Below are 20,095 nucleotides of genomic sequence, written 5' to 3'. Positions count from 1 at the left end.
GATTAATACATTCATTCAGGCCAGAACCTCACTACAAAAAAATAATATATAAAAAAGGTAGTGAATAACATCATGTCTAGACCCAAATCAACCAATGAAAGTCAAATTAGCATAATGTGGAACAACAATATATGCATTGAGTGGGTTGTCATAAAAAAGCTTCATAATAAAATTCATGTCTAGAATTAAAAGACCTTAAAGAACATTTATGCTTGTAACACAAATGGCCATTCAAAACTGAATATGATTACAATATGTGAAATAGCATTACAAGAACTTGTAATGCTCTTGTGAACATCATGTTAATTCTTGTAAGAATCCCTGAGATGCTTGTTATACTCTAAATTTTGTTGAAATTGAATTAATTTTTATCCTGTCAGTTAATTGGCTTAGGGTGATATATGCTTCTTGGATGGAATAATGAGTTCATGATTAACTCTGTATTAAGATTCATAGCATCTTCTAGTTATTTGCAAAGGAAATTTATAAATTACTTGCTAATGTCATATGGCTTGCTTGAGAAAGATGTTTGTGTTCTTATTGATGGGTACTAATGACTATCCACATTTAGTTCTTTAATATCCTATTTGACAAGCTTTCCATCAACATTTCTTTGCCATACTAAGTATTTTTGAAAACATATTTGAGTAGGACTATAGTAGATACTACCAGAAACAACTTCTTTGCAGTTTTTGAGAAATACTAATAAAGCAAAAAAGAACATCTACTAGTTGGTAGACATAATGGCAACTCTCTAGCAATTGAATTTAATTTCATACATGCACATATCTAATTTAATGTCATACACGAACATATCTAATTTAACGTCATACATGAACAAACATATAATATAAAATGATAACCAATAATGTCATATACATTAACAAACACATAATATATTATGATAACCAATAATGTCGTATATGAACAAACATATCATATATTAACCAATAATGTCATACATCAAATATAGAATGTCATATGTACATCAAATGTGTATCGAATATGTCTCTCAGATGCCTATATATATACATGGGGAAGGAAACAAGTCTCTATATATATGTATCAAATATCTCAACTACATCTTTTCCTTCCCACGAGGGGAAGGAAACAAGTCTCTCGACGTCCTCTACCGTCGTGTGGAGGGAGACAGTGGAGATGATGGGGCCTTCCTGACACGCTCACTTGACCTCTTGTTGAGGCTCTTCTCTAGGTCCAACTAATACAAAGAAAGTAGATATGAATCAATATTTATTATACGTTGAAATCAAATATATGTACTCACAAAATCAATTATTTTCTTACCGCCAACAAATAGTCACTTTGTAAGTCCACCTCAAATGCTCGTGGACGATCAAGCGTGACAAGACCCTACAACAATTCAATAAATATAATCACTTATAAATAACATTAGAAATTTTGAGATTAACTATTATAAACAACAACTAAAATGAAGAAAATTCTTTCATACCTCCGTCAGTGGCTGTGAGCTAGCCACAGCTGCGGCCACTCCACTATCAACAGACTGTCGCAGATGAGGAGGTGTGTCCAACATCATGAGCTGCACGTCATACAATACACGTTATATCTAACATGAAACATGGAATAAATATAATCAAATGAATTAAATTAACATGAAATAACTGTACCTGTGTGAAGCTCATATGATGTCTCTGCTCTGCATCTGTGGTAAAGGTTGAGGGTCCTGTGGAGAACTAATGCACATGCATTTTTTTTTTGGTCAATCCTTAATATGATTACGTAATAAATATATGTATTAATTAAAATGATTAAATTGATACATACCTCAGGACTCGTCGAAGGGACAAAAAATGGGCCTGGAGGATCACTGCTAGGCCCAGGAACACTTTGACCCTAAATTTTGAACAATGTCAATAAATCCTAATTAATTAATCATTCACTATACGTATGAAATGTGATCAAATTAGTAATTTACCTGTGTGTCAATGCCAAATGTCTCATTCAGGAACCGATCGGTGACAAGCCCATCATCTGCACCATCTCCGACATGAGTGCCAAATGTGCATAGGGATCCGCATGAAGTGCACATGTGACCACGATGTATAGAAGGCTCCCCCTCAACTAATGGGCTCGTGGAATGGATGAGGGTCTGTGTCAAAGCATTAATGGTCCCTAGAGTGCTAGCCTCTACATGTTCCTTCACAACTGAAGGAATAATCACATGCTCACGTTGTGGATGGACCACAGGTGCCCTAACTACATTAGGGTCACGACATGCTCCAGGCCTCTCAAATGATGACCCCCCACCTCTACCCTGGGAGTCTAACATATCAAAATAATTGGGGATCTCCCCAAGGACAAACTCACAATATAATTTCTTCAAAAAATACATGGGGACCTCGTGATTGTTGCAAGGAGGGGCATCAAAAACCATCCACCATCTATCCCAAAAATTATTTCTAATAGCATCATGTATGCACCAATGGATGGGGAATCGTTTAGTACCCTCTCTAACAGTATTTTGCTCACCGGGTTTTCTAAATAATGCACATATACTACCTTTTGGTATTTCCTTTTTTTTAACATCTTCATATGACAATTTATTTGCATAAAATCTTTTTGTTCATCCCTCTTAGCCTGCCAAATATCTAACTGACCACTAACTGAGGCTATCTGAGTGTTAATGGATTCGAGGGATGATGCCAATTGAGCCCTCATTGGATTCGTTTGTTCGGATTCTTTCAACCGAGCAATGATTCCTTCTAATTCAGTTTTGCCTCTCTCTATTTCATTTCTTAGATTTTCTTGTGTGCCTGGTGGAGGTCTTGCAATTGGTTCGGGTTGTGGAATTTGTTCTTCTTGAGGAGGGTTTTGGTTTTGGGGTTCTTGAGGGTTTTGATGTTCTTGTGGATTTTCTGGTTGATTATGAACATTTCCTGATAAAAAATCAATTGAAATTCAAATAAATAAACAAATCTAAATGAAATTTGTAAAAACCCTACAAAAGAATATAAAAAACTTACAAAACAATATGAAAAATATATCAAACAATGCAAAGTTAGGTTTATATCACTTACGGCGTCGTCGTGGGTGCGCTTGTGGTCTTGGATTTCGTCGACGAGGAGGCATTTTGGCAAATGGTGGTGCAAATTTTGAGTCTTCAACTCGCGTACGCGCTGCTTGCTGTAGGAGTAAAAGAAAATGGTAATGAAAATGATGGGCTGCGGGTTTGCAGCCCATCATACATACTTTTTATTTTTTAGAAAGCACGTACACGCTATAGTGCGTACGCACTATAGCGCGCACGCGCTGTTTAAAATAGGAAAAAAAAAATTTGTTGTCACCTTTTTGGCACCACAACTCGGTGCATATGCCCGTATTGCAAATATGAACTTGGCATTTAATATTGTCAAGTCTACATGTTTAGTTAAATTTCAAACATTTTTTTTTTTTAATGAGTAGCCCAAAAAGGAGATGCAACTATGGTATTTGACCTACTCTATAAATTTCTCTGTCCAAAATAACTAAGCATCTGATGGAATAAAAGAATAGTTATGGACAAAAACCTAGTCTATTAGCGATTTACAAACCTTGGATATGATATTGAAAATGTGTTTCAAATAAAACACTCCACAAGGAAATTATGCATGGAAGTTGTTGTTCTTTTGGCCACTTCAATTGGACTTAAAATTTTGAACCAAAAAGAACATCAATTGGAAGAAAACTAAATTTTTGCATTAAAGAGAAAATATATAAAATGGAGAATTTAATAGCTAGAATGTGGTTCAAGATTTTTCTTTGCTGAGATGAGTTAAAGTTTTTATGAATCTTTGGAGTTAGAACATTCTTCTCATTGCCACCTAACACCTAGAAAACAACTATAGATGGAAATATTTAAGTTTTTAATGCTTCTAACTTGTCATTTCATTACGAAATTTTTTTTAATCTAGTTTATCTTACTCATTTAATTTTTCTCAAAATCAGTAATTTGTATTTAAAACCAAAATGAAAAAAACACACTCTTTTAGTCAAACAAAATAGACAATGATTTTTACCCATCAACAATCTTCATTGCCATCATGAAAACTTCAAAGCAAACAACGATTAAGACCATCTACTCAAGATGCTAAAAAAATAAAATAAATAAATGTGTCAATGAAACAAAAAGAGAAGAATCACATGCAGAGAAAATTATTACTAGATCTTTGTTGACCAAATCTAACATATTTGTGTTTATACAATGTACAACAGAAAGAAAGTTTGAGTTATTATCTGAATCGTTCCAAAAACACTACAGAAAGTTTAATTTCAAGAAGATTTCTAGACAACAAGCGTTGGGGATTTTTTTCTAAAACTACAACCATATAAAACCAACAGCGCAAAAGGAAAATAGGGGAACTTGTGTAAACTTGTTGATCTTCTCAATGAAATCTTTGGCTTTTTCCCAAGCAAAAGCACTCTAGCTCATACAGTTTATGTTCTAAACTATAGAATGTTCCTTCCAATAAAAAAAAAGTCCACTCAAACTTAAGTTCTTCACTTCTTAAAGAACAAGTTCTCCATTGCTTACATTCCCTCTAATTCTACTAACAAACATTATGGTAATTAATTGAAAATCATCGTTAATAAATTTTCTTCCTCCAATACAGGAAAGTCACTCCAATTTAGTTGGTGGAGTAATAAAAAAACTATTAGTTCTACTTATTTCATTTATATCCCTCAAATGTTATCTCATATTTCAAATTTGAAAAAACTAATTAATTACTAATAAAAGAAATTAAAAAGTACTTTATATCTTTTTTATTACCTTTTTCTTTCCTAGATCAAATAAATAAATAAATCCACACTTTTATCCATCATACTAACTTGAAATGAATTGCAAAAATCATCTAACTTGAAATCAAAAGAAAAATAATTTGAAATAAAATAAAACATTTAATGTGTGTGCCTACACTAGACAATCTAGGCCAACCCTACCGAGGAGGTGAACTTCTCTACCTCAAGCATTCTTTTGCCTTATGTTTCGTGCATACTCACAAACTCGAAAGATATCACTCCATCAGTATTGCCAACACTACAATAAAAAGATGACATCATTACAATAAAATATTAATATATCTCATATATGAAATTTCATGATTCCATTAATTTTCCATAATATGAACTTAAACATTCATCATTCATATAAACACAAGCTTTGAACATAACAAAATCAATCATTTATTAGTAACAACATGATAACTAGGTGCCCATGAATTGTATCCATCTAATCAAATATTGACTATCAAATCATAACAAATATCGACTATCAAATCTAATCAAAGTTTATATTGTTTTTGACTCAAGTCGAATCATAACATAGTCTAAGACAAAAGAATCAAACACATACTAAGTCCCCAAAGATAGTAGGTCGAAAATTGAGTCGTGACAAAAATCCCCATAATAATACTAAAAACTAAGATGAATGATAGATGGAAAATGATTAAAATAATGATATTAAAGCCATGGATATATGTGTTAATGCTAATGTCGCGGAGTTGTTGTTGTGATAATATTTTAATTAAATTAATATCTATCTTTTAAAAAACTCAATCTAGTGAATTGATGAAATTAAAACTCATTATTTCTAGTGACCCTCGTCGCGTAGACCAAATCCCTACCGGGGCGGAACTTTGTAGCAAATGTGGGGCGAGGAAAGCATAGGAAGAAAGGAATAAAGAGGCATCTGTATATGATTTGAAGAGATTTGAAGTATAGGGCGACAAAAAGTGAAAAAGGATCCGTGGGAATAAGGGTAAAACAAGGTGGTGAAGGAATGAGTGTGGAGTGAGGACTAGAGGAGGAAGCAAGGCACATATGCAAGTACGGCGCCTCTTTAACTCCCCCTTCCCTGACTCAGCTGAAGTCAATACCAATTATGGGGAGACCTGCGTTTCTGCTGCTCGTAGCCACAGCAACGGCGCTCGCGTTCATCACAGGTAACAAGTAAACTCCATTAAGCTGTTGTAGAAATAGGAGTGTATAAGATGAATATATATATATATATATATATATGAGTATATGTGCATGTGCGTGCAGGAGGGGCGAGGGGGGCGGTGTTCCGGGTGGAGAACAAGTGCTCGGAGACGGTGTGGCCGGGGATTCTGGTGGGGCAGACAGCGGAGGAATTAGAGGGAGGTGGGTTCAAGCTGGAGGAAGGGGAGGCAAAGGAGTTGCACCCGCCGGCCAACTGGTCGGGGCGGCTCTGGGGCCGCACCGGCTGCAAATTCGACAGCGCCGGCCAGGGCTCCTGCGAGACCGGCGACTGCGGCAACGTCCTGCAGTGCAACGGCGCCGGGGGGAAGCCGCCGGTGACACTGGTGGAGCTGACGCTGGGGGGCGCGAGAGACTTCTATGACGTGAGCATGGTGGACGGGTACAACCTCCCCGTGTCGGTGGATGCGGTGCACGGGACCGGCAACTGTACAACGGCGGGGGCGTGCAAGGGGGACCTGCGGGAGAGCTGCCCGTCTGAGCTGGCGGTGGAGGTGGGGGGCAGAGTGGTGGCCTGCCAGAGCGCCTGCGAGAAGTTCAACTCCTCCGACTACTGCTGCACGGGAGCCCACGCCAACCCCTCCACCTGCCACCCCACCTCCTACTCCACCCTCTTCAAGAAGGTCTGCCCCACCGCCTACAGCTACGCCTACGACGACGCCTCCAGCCTTTTCACCTGCACTGCCCCCGACTACACCATTACCTTCTGCCCCACCAAAACATCCCGGTTAGCAACTCTCCTTTCTTTCTTTTTCGGTTATTGACACATATATTAATTAGATTTTATACTATTAAATGTGGGCTTATCGTGTCCCGTACACATTTGAGTGTAATTATTAACTAAATTGACCTTTTTAACTAGTCTTTAAAATAACTTCTACTTTAATATTTTTCTTCACTAGAAATTCATATCTTTTATATAATATTTTATTTAATATAAAATTAAAACAATTCAATAATTTCCTTTTAGAATGATGTATTATTTTATTTGTCAAATTTCAATTTATAACACCATTTAGAATCAAACAAATACAAATATTGTAATATTTTAATTTATTTTTCTTATTTGAAGTTTCATTGAAGATATATTTTTATGTGCAGGAAAAGCCACGGTAATATAGCCAATGGAATCAATGGAGAGAAAATTGTTACCCACCTTATTCATGTTTCTTTTACATGTATATTGTTTTTATTTTTTATTGTATTGAATTGAATTTATATAACTATAAATTAAATTGGCTTTGGCATAATTGGTGTACCAAAGTCTTTCTTGTAGCCTTATATAATAATAAAAATTTATATTTTTTCAATATTTATTATACCTTTCCTCTATAAATAATTGAATATATTTAAGGATATGTTTCCTTTAATCAAATAAACTATATTGATGTTGATAGATAAATATTTTGGACAATAAAAAAGTGTGTAATAGTCTAGGATAACATATGTCTAAATTTGCTGAGTCTATTGAAAAAATTCAAAGAAATTTCCTTTGGACTGGTTCTGAGGAGAAAAGGAGTCGCCTTTAATTGCTTGGGATAATGTTTGCAAACCGTTAAGAGAACGGGGTTTGGGAATCAGGAAAATCAGATGCATGAACGATGCTCTTTTAGCAAAACAAGGTTGGAGAGTCTATCATGACAACAAAGAGAGGAGCACCATTTGGAAACAAAGTACCTCTTTAATGCTAAATCCCTTCCTGATTTCCTCTCTGCTCTTGATGTTTTTCATCCTTCCTCTATATGGGGGGTTGTTCAGGGGACCAAGAAAACTCTAGGAAAAGGATGTTCATAGAAAATTGGTAATGGGCTACAAGGGAAATTTTGGGAAGATGTTTGGTTAATGGATCATCCCTTGTTTGAAGATTTCCTTGACAATGATCTTGTTGACCGATGCAAGCAGAGATGTGGCATATTCGTTAGTCATTATTGGAAAAATGATTCTTGGGTGAATTTAACTGATATTGACAAGGCTTCAACAATATCCAATTATCTCTCAATGTTGTTGCTTTTTATCCTAATCTTGAGGATGAGGTTATTTGGCATGCTGACCCTAGTGGCCATTTTAAAGTATCTTCTATATTTGCCCCAAAGGATAAGGGAAGTCAACCTCTTTGGTCTCATCCTTGGATTAAGGGTCTCATTCACAAAATTAATATCTTCTTTTGGATTCTGCTTCAAAATAAAATTTTGACCCTAAATAATTTGCAAAAAAGAGGTATTAATGTGGTTAACAGGTGTATTTTATGCAAAAATGGTTTTGAAGATAGAGACCATATGTTTTTGAATTGCTCCTACACCCAACAAGTCTAGACTGAGATTTTTAACTTCTGGGGTATAACATAGGTCCATCAAAACAATGTGGAGCTCTCTTTTAGAAGTTGGCTTTGCCCCTCTAAGGATCCTGATGCTCTCTTTCTTTGGAAACTTACTCTCCCTCATCTCTGGTGGGAAATCTAGAAAGAAAGAAATAATCAAATTTTTAGGAGTAAAGATCTTCCGAGATGGGTGCTTGGTCAAAATATCATTAGAGCCATGAAGGAGAACTTTATTTCCCAGAGAATTTCTAAGCAAACTTTCCATTTTGAGAACCCTTTATGATCTGAAAACTGATAATCCAAGATTGAGTATAAAATGGAAGGCGCCTCCTTTTGGATGGATCAAAGGGAATTTTGATGGGGCTGCTAAGGGAAACCCGGGAAGAGCAGGATGTGGAGGGGTCCTAAGAGATGAGGTGGGTAATGTTATAGATGCTATTGCTATCCCTATTGGTAAATCTAATAGCCACATTGCTAAAGCTACTGATACCCTCTATACTATTAAGGTAGTTGTCGATTTGGGGTATTCCAAATTATGGTTGGAAGGTGATTCTTTGAACATTATAAATACACTAAATAATAAAAATGCAATCTCATGGTCTATTGAAGCTATGGTTATGGAAATCAAAACCTTAATTCAAAAATTTGAAAAGGTGATAATTTCCCATACTTACTGCAAGGCCAATGGTGTTGTTGACTGGATAGCCAACTGTGCTATTCAAACGGGGCATAAGGTGAGGTGGCATGAGGAATTAAAAAAGCATGTTGATCTTAAAATGATTATTAATTATGAAGCCATTCACTCCGAACTAGGAAAGATTTGTTTGGATTAGCAATTTAATGATTTGGTGGAGTGGCCTTACGGTTGTCAGATTACCTTCCATGAGGAGGTACATTCATGTGAATGTAATGTGGTCTCAGCAAGTATCTTCTAAAAGGCGACCTCCAAATCACGCAACTAAAAATTGGTTTCCTTTCAACCTCTCTGCGTACTGTATCTGGGTGTTTTTGGTTTTGTGTTTGCTTGGCAGAATGGGGGGTGAGCTGTGGAAACAAGAACCCAAAAAATGTGATGAATGGAAGGCTCATCAGGATGTTTGGAAGATTCTTTAGAAAGGGAAGGTGGTTAGTTATCTGGAGCGTTTGCATGGCTTCAAACCCCATATCACTACCGCTTTCTTTAAAAATTGGGCTAATGATAGAGTCACTCTCCGTGGTGGCATTGTGAAGCTTACTGAGGACTTGTTTGCTGAGGTCACGAGGCTCCCCATGGGTGGCATAAAGTTCTCAAAATAGACTAGTATCTCCAATGCGGCCTATAAAAAATATCCAAAGACGGATGATGAGGAGAAGCAACTGGAAAAGAGTGGAGACTTCTTTGATGTGGAGCAGATTCAAGGTATATGGCATGATGTGCTTTGCTACATTCGTGAGTACTTTATCCTGGATGGTAGGAACAAAAGAGTTCATAAATTTCATTTTGTTTTTCTCAACCACTTTAGATACAAGGATAGAATTTATTTCCCTTTCTATCTACGTTTTTCGTTGCTTCAAAGTTTATTTGCCCATAGGAAGAAGGAGTCTCGACCTATTTTACATGAAGGTCTGATACTTCTTATTGAGGGCTTTTGTAAAAATAAGTCCATTGCTTTGACTCCTCTGACAATCAAAAAGGTTCTTAGTCCAAGAAGTGTAAGAAGGATGAGAATGTTAAAGGGAAAGAAAAGGTAAAACCTAAACCCTACAGTTCTCAGAAACATATTGTTGAAACTGAGTCTGAGTCAAAGTGTTCTGAGGGTTTTGAGAAGGATATCCTAGAGGAAGAGGAAGGGATAGATGTTGGGGAATTCAGCTCAAATTTGGAGGGATATCCGAAAACAAAAGGAAAATTTGATAAAGAAAAAGAGGAGGATACATCAGAGGGTAACTCAGAATAGAGCATCTCTGATAATGCAGGTAATCAAATTGTGTATGGGGGGGGTGTTAAAGACAAATATAACTTAACTGATGACCCAGTTACTATGAAGGATGTGGATCATATGGTTCAAGCTTTGACTCCTACTACGGAGACTAGGGAACAACAAAAGGAGGATCCAGTCCAGCAAGATGCCCCTGTTGAGAACAGAGAGCGGGTCCAGATGGATAGGGAGGAACAAATGGAAAAGGTTGGTTCCCCTTTACATGAGAGTACTAATGACATTTTTGACTCACCACAGAGGGACAACAAGCTTTCCTTCTTACATTCTGCCAAGCTCAAAGCGGACTCTATTCTCCAAGTTGATTCTTGGATCTATAATGAAATTATGGGGCTGAAGAAGAAAGTGGAAATAGTGCAACACAACCAGGATGCTGATCGGGGCATAATTAATCACCTGGAGGTGCAAATGGGAGGTATCCCTAAAAAACTTAAAGATTATGAGTTAAATCTTAGAATGCTCATCAAGGAAAGTGGTACAAAAATGGAGATAACATCAAACATTTGTGCCACTGCTACTAGCCTTCAAAAAAGAGTTAAAGAAGATACTATTTCTTCAGAGGGCCCGAGTAAGAGGACAAGGCAGAGTTCGAGGAAGAAAGCCTTGCAAGTTGCTGCGACTTCGGCTGCCAACTCCATTCAGAACACTGTTACGATTAGGAAGGAGGTTGTCAAGATTATTACAGAACTGCAATAGAAGCTTTTGGTCTTCTGTGTTGTTTCTGTTTATGTATAGGTCTTTTTTTTGGTCTATGTTTTTGGTTCTGGTATCTAGTTCTGGTTCTGTTTTTGGGTAAAACTTTATTTCAGGTTCTAGGTCCTTGTAAAACCTGGATAGTTTTATTGAACTTTGCTAGTGGTTTCAATTCCCTATAAAACCTTATTTTCATTTTTCTTTTCAGTAGGTTTCAGGACTATTCCTGGTGGTCTTAATTGCCTATCTTTCTTGTTTTAGTTAATAGGGTTTCGGGGCCCCTTCAAAACGTGCTTTTATCGTAATCTAAAACATATGTTATCAATACAATTAAATTTATTGATATGATTAATATGATGTGTGCATGTAGATAAGAGCATGTAATGTAATTTTAAATGGATGAATAAATTTATTCTAATTGTAATGTAATAAAAAATCAACATAGTCATGCACTAAGATAGTTCAAAACATATAGACAAAGTAAATAAATGAATTTTTGAATTTTAATTGTTGAGGTTTAGATTCACAATTGTATAAATGACCTAGTAGATATATAAATTTGATATAGGATGGAAAATTGAAACTTTAAAATTCATGTTTACCATAAAAAAATGTTGACATGCTCACATAATACCTATATAATTGACTAATTTTGAGTTATTCTTATATAATAAATGACATCTACATAATTGATATGCAAACTAACTAATATGAAAAATAATCTCCATAACAACAATGATCTAAGATATCAAGAATCACATCCTATCCTAGGTCATCATCATGTTCTTTTTTAACCATTCAACTTTGACTACTCTTTTTCTACATAAAAGATACACTTTCCTCTTAGAGCACAATTCTAGCATTGTCCCTTATAGTGTGAGGGTCATGAACTCAACTAAACTCTATCCCTAGTGGGCTCATTCAGAACCATTCAACTTCACCAATAGACCAAAGACACATTGACACAACTTATTTTTTAATAATATTACTCTGCAAAATTGAACTATTTAACATAATGATTTTTTTCCACATTTTTTAATCTATCTAATTTTTCAACACATTTTTATTGTCTCTTTATTAATTGAAGTATTTTTACAAGATAGGTATGACCTACAACATAATGATTACTTCTGAGCCTCTTAGCAGCTCTTGGGTTGAAGTATGCTCCAACTTTACACATGAAAATAATTAATTACTAAAAATGATAATAACTTATCTGGGCTTTGACCCATTGTCAATTTTAAAAAATTGTATTTTTACAAGATAATATATCTTTTGTTCATCCACTTATTATTTTGTTTCTTATAATCTTCTCCACGACTTTTTGAATCAATAGTATAATGTTTCTCATTTTTGTTTAGAGAACTTGAAAAATAGATTCTTACCAAAAACCTCATCCCAAATATTTATTTCTTATAAGGAGGACTTAATTTAACTTTGAATTATTCATTTCCCTCAATCTTTTTTTTATTGATTCTTGGCCTGCATGCTATTATTTTTTTGTAATCTTGACAATGGATCATGGAATATAATATGAAACATTGATGTTATAAAACTTACACAAAATATTATCCAAAAGCATAACAATAACATCATGAATTGTGAAGATCTGTTATTGTTAATTCTTCCTTTCAAGAATGAATACAAATAGACTAAAACTACCAGAGTTCCACAATCCACATAAATTTTCACGAATTCTTCTCAATTTGATTATGTAAAATTTTTCACCATCAACTTTTCGAAAAACATATAGACTAAAACTATTAGATTTCCACAATTCATATGAATGCTTATGAAAGCTTCAAGTATGATTGCAATCCAAAATATTTTATAAAGAAACTTAAGATCCATTTGATTGTTGGAATTGAATTGGAATTAGAAAATCCAAATACAAGAATTTCTGAATTCCATTTCTATTGTTAAAGATGAAAATGAAATAGATTTTCCATATTCGAATGTTAACCCAAAACAAGCATAAGAATTTTCCACCTCAAAGCTGGAATCGGAAAACCAATTTCAATTCCACTATTTGCAAAATCAAATTTCATAAAAAAAAAAAAAAAAATTGGATCCACAAATTGTCCAATGTTTAAAGAAATATATCGATTGTCCCTCTCATCCACATCAGACCCGGTATCCCCTCAACTTGTGTCCCTTCTTTCTTCCCTCACTCTGCAACACCATATGGCCTGAGATGGGCACGAGCACTGACCAAGCCGCCATTAAGGCAGATGTTAAGTAGTTAATCACATTTTTCTCAAAACTCTTCTCTTTAGATTTGCTAACGGGTGAGCAATTAACAAGGTAGTCCAGACATTCAACACCCCAACATAACCTATTGTTGGCCCTGATTCTTCAGTCGATCTGCTGACCATCATCACAGTCATCCGATGGTTTGATTTATGCGCAAGTGAAGCACGTGTTTCAGAAATTAGGCAACGTGATCGGGCTTGTGGTTTGGGCATTCTATAATTCAATTGTGGACATTTTCACGACTGCTTTTATCATATAACAAATTCACATTTTCTCTTTCCATATGCCGTGCAAATGGTGTTAAATGACTCTGAAACTTTTCCCTTTCTGTTCGAAGCAGTAAAGGGTATAAAGTTAGAGATTGAAGACGAGTTTTGATATCTTCTTACTTGTTTTTTAGGTGAATCAAATAATTTCAATCATTTTTCGAAAAACTATTTTTTGGATTTTAAATTTTTAAATTGTTCAATTACAGTTTTACAAAATTCTATCATTATGTAATTCCCACAACCAAACAGGTCCTTATAAATTTCAAAAAGTGAATATGACAAATGTTTGAGAGAAAATCAAGTATAGAAATGAAGCCGAATATCTTGGGCAGGTACTAGTAGATATCTTAAATAAATCTATTTAAAGAAATGCCGATAATATTCACTACAAAATAATTATAATTTAATTTACTACATCTTATTTATATTTCCTTTATCTTCATTTATTTAGTTTTTTACTAACTTGATCTTTTTATTTTTATTTCTTAAAAAATGGATGATTTATATTTCCAAATATGCTAATTTAAACGGATATTTTGTGTGGTATTTATTAAATTATTTTTAAAAGTATGTTCTATTCATAATAAGATTTAAAATTTTGACATGTAGATGGTTGTCAAATTTAACGTGGAAGAATAAAAGTTAACATTGACACCCTCACACTATCCCACTCCCCCCATTGTAGAATGCCTATCGGCATTAAAGAAAATTAAGTATAGAAATGAAGCGAAATGTCTTGGGCAGGTACGAGTGAAAAAATTAAAAGGGGGCTCCATCACAATATATAGTTGTTGATTGGAGGCGTGAGAAGGAAGATTGATGGTTTGGAATTTTTGATTGCACTCTTCAACAGTAACACATGGACAATCCAAAATAGTAAAAATCACATTGGATCCCAATAGATTAGAGAGAATAATTCAATTTTAGTACTAGAAAAAATTAATTATGAAGTTAGGGGTTTCGATCATTTTGGCAAAGGAGCATCTTGAATCCTACATTGAATTGGATGAGATATTTGCTACGAATTAATGTTTTTTTACAAAAGATATTTCACAAACTCAAATGGAAGAATAGACTTTGGAAAACTGGAGGAAGGAGATTAAATTATGAAATTCGGTAAAGAGTTTCTTCATAATTGAATGCCTAAATAATCTTTGTAAGCTTGAATTATGGAGGGGTGTATGTGGTTGATGAATATGATTAGTATTCACTTATGAGATTCAGAAACTCACTATGATGTCCCCTCTCAAAGATCCCATGTAATTTTATATTTTAACCATCCCATGGAATAGTGTGATCCTTGAATTTTGATAAAAATTGGAAACACCCTAGGGTAGATTTTGTCAAACTTAGATGAAAATGTGTTGAATGGATTTGTATTCCAAAGGATCCCCCTCCTCAAATAGAATTGAGATCTTTTGTGTTTAGGTGGTTGCACTGGTACAAGTGGATTCAATAATTATAACAACTTCAACCAACAATTGGTGTATTATCAAAATAGAGATAAATTTAGGTCAAACCCATAAGATTAATGAGGAAAGATTGGGGTCTCTCTCACTCATGAAATTTCCTCTTTATTAGGGGAGATGATATGGTAGTTGTGCACTCTTATTTCACAATTCTCAAAATTCTATTTAGAAATTTCAATTAAGTCTCAAATTTTATAGCAACTTATTTAGCAATTCCTTTTTCTATAACTAAGCTTTAGGGGTACATCATCATATATTTAATGTCGCATTAGCATGTTTTCACCAAGGTGTTCAAAATAACCCAATAAAAAAGTGAAGATTAATAGGTATCCAAAAGAAGCACCCATACTTAAGTAGCTAAAGTGGCAACAATCATTGGTAACTTTACAATAAAGGAATCTATTCAATCATGGGTAGTCATCATTGACAATAAAAACTATTAAGTCTATTATTAGTATTGTGTTATAAAAAATGTTGTACATCAAACCAACGACTGTAGATATTAAATTCATAGGTATGGTATTAAATCAACAATTATTATCGCGACAAGTAGTACACATTTAGATTCTAGACCTACTCCCTACTCAAAAATAAATCTAAGTCCTTGAAATAAATTGGACAAAGAGATTCAAATTATTTGGAATCAAGATCATTGAGTCAAATAAACCTCCAAAATTGAAAAGCCAATTTTGAATAGAAAATGAAACAAGAATTATTTATCATGAAGAGTTAGTTAAAAGGTTAAAAGATGTTGCTAAGAAATAAATTTTATTTCCAAACAACCAATAAAGACCACTTGGAGGCATATTAGGGATTTATAATGTGTTTAAGCTAGAAGTTAAAAGAGTGGAAGGTTGAATTTTGTTAGCCATGTTTTTTAACTTGTAGAAATTTTAACTTTTGGCATTTTGTGAGCTAGTTCTAGTTTTGACAAGTCTCTAGTCATCTTTCACTTTTTAGCCTCATGTCATATCGAGTGAAATAATAAATTCATCCTAAAAATCATTTCAACCAAGATTTTAATGGACCAATGAGATGCATGTTTTCTTGGGCTTTGTCACACCCCCACCAAGGAACTCAAAAGGATGAGGCCTAAAGTTTTCAAGTCTTTTACAACAATTTTTTTTTCATAATTAGATCACATTATTTATCTCACACTAAGTTCCTTTAGGTTCCCTTACATTCACTTGTATGCTTAGTGATTCCATTAGCCATTTGTATGAATTAAGTTTGAATAACAAAGATTAAATATTTATTGTTTCGTAACTTACAACTATCATTTCCTATGCTTAACTCATTGGTTTTTAAGTAAAGATACTTTGCAAAAGTAAATCAACACATCACATCTTTCATTTAATACTTTTCTTTTCCTTTTTATTTATTTTAGTATAATGTTTTAATCTTTCACTTTATCTTTATTAATGTGTTAACCTAAACCCCCATAACCCATTCATTTTATTGGTGTTTTAACTTAATTTATCCTACTCGGTGTTTGGTCTCTATTCATAGGATCTTCTAGTGACCACTTATGGGTCCTAGCACATATGGTGGCCACACAAAGAAGACATCAAAACATTGAACATGAAGGTTTAGTAAGCATTCTTAGGTCCCATACCCCTAAGATGACCCTAAACCCTAATCCCACCCTTGAAAGTTCCAAACACATCAAAAAGTTTAGAAAGACATCATGTGTGAAGTATAAGCATGAAACAACAACACAAACATAAATAAAAAATAATATCATAAATTTCTATGGTACTGATACATCATGCTCCATCAAGGAACCCAGAAGGATGAGCCAAAAGTCACTAGACAAGAGCAAAAAAATTATTTTTATTTATTTTCTCAAGTTTAACAAATAAATAAGTCCTTTTAGGTTCCCTACAAGATAAGCTTTTTCTTTGTCCTTTCAAGTGCATTCTAAATCTCATTAACCTTTCATAGAACTAAAGATAAAAAAAATTACGAAAGTATATAATAATTTCATTCAACTAAAATATGTGTGTGTGTGTGTGTGTGTGTGTGTGTGTGTGTGTGTGTGTGTGAGAGAGAGAGAGAGAGAGATTTGAACAATATTTTTCTTTCATATTCAAATCCATAGTATTTCTTTTAATTAATTCTCTTTCACAAAGAAACAAGTTGACATTTGATACTATAGGACCAAAAAACGAGCTAAAAGCATAACATACTATGAGCAAATCACAAACTCAATAATCATATGTTAGCACCCACTAGTCTACCATGAAAGCCAAACTAAACAAAAGAAAGCAAACATAATCAAAAAGTCCCTTTTCCGTTTGTAGCTCCCATGTCCTTCTTTCTTCTCCAAATGATTGTAGCTCCAAAGTTGCCTATAGTGCACACAAAATTGAAGCAAAAGCCTATGATAGTGATAATGCCATGAGAATACTTGAAGTGTGATTTTATGTGAGAGAGAGAATGCAAAATGAAAATTAGTAGAGACTCAAAAACTCAAAGATTCAAGGACTCAAGACTTAAGTATTCTAGCTCTAAAATGAGAGGAAGGGTGTCCATTTTATAATTTTCATGTAGGGTGAGAGCATTGGATTTGTCACCCACAGACATGCGATGTGGCAAGAGATTCCTATGACGCATATGACGGAATATGCCAAAAGTAGGATTCTATGACACATGAGAGTCAAATTTGGAAGAGAATCTATGACGCGTCATAAGATTCCTCAACCCACTTAAAGCCAAGAATCTATGACGAAGAAGCCAAATAGGGACATGCGTAAGAGGTAATAATATCTGATTATGAAGAATCTCAGCCAAGTGTCAAAGGAGGATCCACGAGGTGTCACATCCAAGTGTCATGATGACGCAATATTTTATGGAATATTTGAATTTAAAATCCTCTTATCCCACAAAATAAGAATTAGTAGAAATGGATTTAATGATGAAAAATGGAACTTAGGAAATTAAGAATTTCCATGGTTTGCAGATAATGAATCAATTAATTAATAAAATTAATTAATTGAGGATGATGATTGGGAAGAAAAAATAGAAATAATGGGATTAAATTATGGGTTATTTAATCCTATAGAGAAGATTAGCAGATGATTGGCCAATTTGATTAAATGAATGCGACCGTATCCTTTGATGAAAATGTAATGATGATGGATATGGAATAAGATGATGACTAGTAGATCAAAGTCATGATCAGATTGATTGATTAAAGTTGATAACATGCCAAGGACACATGACATGAATTGGTTGATATGTAACATTTAACCAACATTGTAAATGCTACAGGATTGAAATTGATTGATAAGGTTTGATCATAATAACACCAACGAACATTGTCAATGTTATTAAAATGGTTGATGATGTCGTGATTTGAAATTGAAAGCCTCGACAATGTCAAAGATTGAATGACATGAATGATAGTTTGACCTAGCACTGAGAGCCATGACAGTACTAATGTCAGATTGATAAGATTGATAAGTTGATAGGTTTCCAAGGCACTGAAAGCCACAACAATGCCTAGGAGCAGATAAATGATGATTGATTTGAGATGTTTGATATGTTTTGGGTTGATTAGGACCGATTTTGAGTGATTTCGAGTTGATTTAATATGGTTTTGAGTTGATTTGATATGATTCCGATTTGATATGAAATTGATGTGAAAGCAGATACAAATGATGAAATATGGTCAATCTGGCCAAAAGATCAAAGTTAGTAGAATGAAAAAATGGGACAAATTAGTATGAAGAAGTGATGAATTCATAGATGTGAACCATTTTTGAGTGTCTACAGGTATAACCATAATTGAATTCAAGTTATATTACATCTTTTGGATCATATTAGAGTGTATCATACAATTTTCCATCTCTCGTAAAGTTATGTTCTTTCTCTTAGCAACACCATTCTACTAAGGAGTGTGGGGTACTATCAACTGATGTAACAAACCATGCTTAGTGAAAAAATCATTGAATGACTGATTCACATACTTCCCCTCATTATATATGCATATCCTCTTGATAAAAAAATATAATTCATGTAAAATTGATCAAAAAAATCTGATTTTTTTGTAGGCTCCTGATATCAACCTTGATCTGTGATAAAAAAAATCTCATTGAAAAACTTTAGATGATTTAGGAGATATGATAAAATCTTTAAAAACTTGCATGTAAAAATCAATTTGCAAATAAATATCAGTAATATGAAAATTGAGAATTCGAGGCTAAAAATCACATTCAGCTCCACGGTGGGCACTATAAATGTGTGTATAAAAATGGGTCCTGCACCTGCGACACACACTTCAATAGATTATTATATGTTAGATAAAATTACTTAAAGCATCTAGAGGAATAAAAATGATTAAACCAACAAGACAAGAAAGAGTATGAACGCTCCTAGAATCAAAAGCCTTCAATGACTATAGAGTGAACCAAAATAAAGGGTTTTGAATTCAAAGTAAGCATTTTTTTGTATTTTTCTATGAAATATTATGAACGAATTTTGGTGAAGTGGTCTAATATGCAAAATGAATCTCAATGACAACAAATATAAAGTAAAAAATAATAATCTTTAAGCTTGATACACAACATCCCAAAAGTCATTCCAACAATGTGCATTTACTCTTCAATTGTACATATCAAATGAGAGGTGATAGTCTTCTTTTTATAGAAATATCAGGATGAAATAAAAGTTGAGTTAGAATTGAGTTAACAGGGTAATCAAAGTTGGATTTAGAATGAGTTATAACTGATTTAACAAAGTAATTAAAGAGGTTAACAGATCAATCAGGAAAGTTAACAAAGCAATCAAGAAGAGTTAACAGAGCAATTAGAACTAAGAATCTCAATTAACAACCTTATCACATTTTCATGATTGGGGGTGAGTCAAGGATTTGATTGATCCATCTACTAAGAAAGCTTAATTAACAAACAAATCTCCTTTTTAGATTTTGAGTTAACTAATTTGTCACTTTTATTGATTTATTTATTTATTTAAATTGCTCTTTTCTTCAAATTTTGGATTTTGTGGATCTTTTGAGAAAATATTGGAATATTTATCTTATTTTAATATTTTCTCAATAGTTGAATATTAAATTCAATAAATTAATATTTTGACATATTA

General features: G+C 33.9%; 1 protein-coding gene and 1 long non-coding RNA gene across 2 annotated transcripts; one reads left to right on the top strand and one right to left on the bottom strand.

Annotated features, from left to right (window-relative positions):
* Positions 1–1,470: 1,470 nt before the first annotated feature.
* On the bottom strand, positions 1,471–1,956 carry LOC149542884 (uncharacterized). Its single transcript, XR_016355201.1, has 3 exons — positions 1,807–1,956; positions 1,650–1,715; positions 1,471–1,561 (listed from the first exon to the last, which is right to left on the bottom strand). It is a non-coding gene; the product is annotated as an uncharacterized LOC149542884 (long non-coding RNA).
* A 3,853-nt stretch (positions 1,957–5,809) lies between these two features.
* On the top strand, positions 5,810–7,325 carry LOC149542883 (pathogenesis-related thaumatin-like protein 3.5). The gene is made up of 3 exons (XM_089797798.1): positions 5,810–5,960; positions 6,061–6,742; positions 7,117–7,325. Exons 1-3 carry the CDS (start codon positions 5,900–5,902, stop codon positions 7,226–7,228), a joined length of 855 nt encoding a protein of 284 aa, XP_089653924.1. The 5' UTR covers positions 5,810–5,899; the 3' UTR covers positions 7,229–7,325.
* The last annotated feature ends 12,770 nt before the right edge of the window (positions 7,326–20,095 follow it).

The sequence above is a fragment of the Cupressus sempervirens genome, chromosome 8, assembly GCF_028749045.1.
Source record: "Cupressus sempervirens isolate cs-2001-9-10 chromosome 8, ASM2874904v1, whole genome shotgun sequence".
NCBI classification, from domain to species: Eukaryota; Viridiplantae; Streptophyta; class Pinopsida; order Cupressales; family Cupressaceae; genus Cupressus; species Cupressus sempervirens.
The sequence above is the reverse complement of the archived record's forward strand: the minus strand, read 5'-3'. Positions and strand labels throughout refer to the sequence as shown.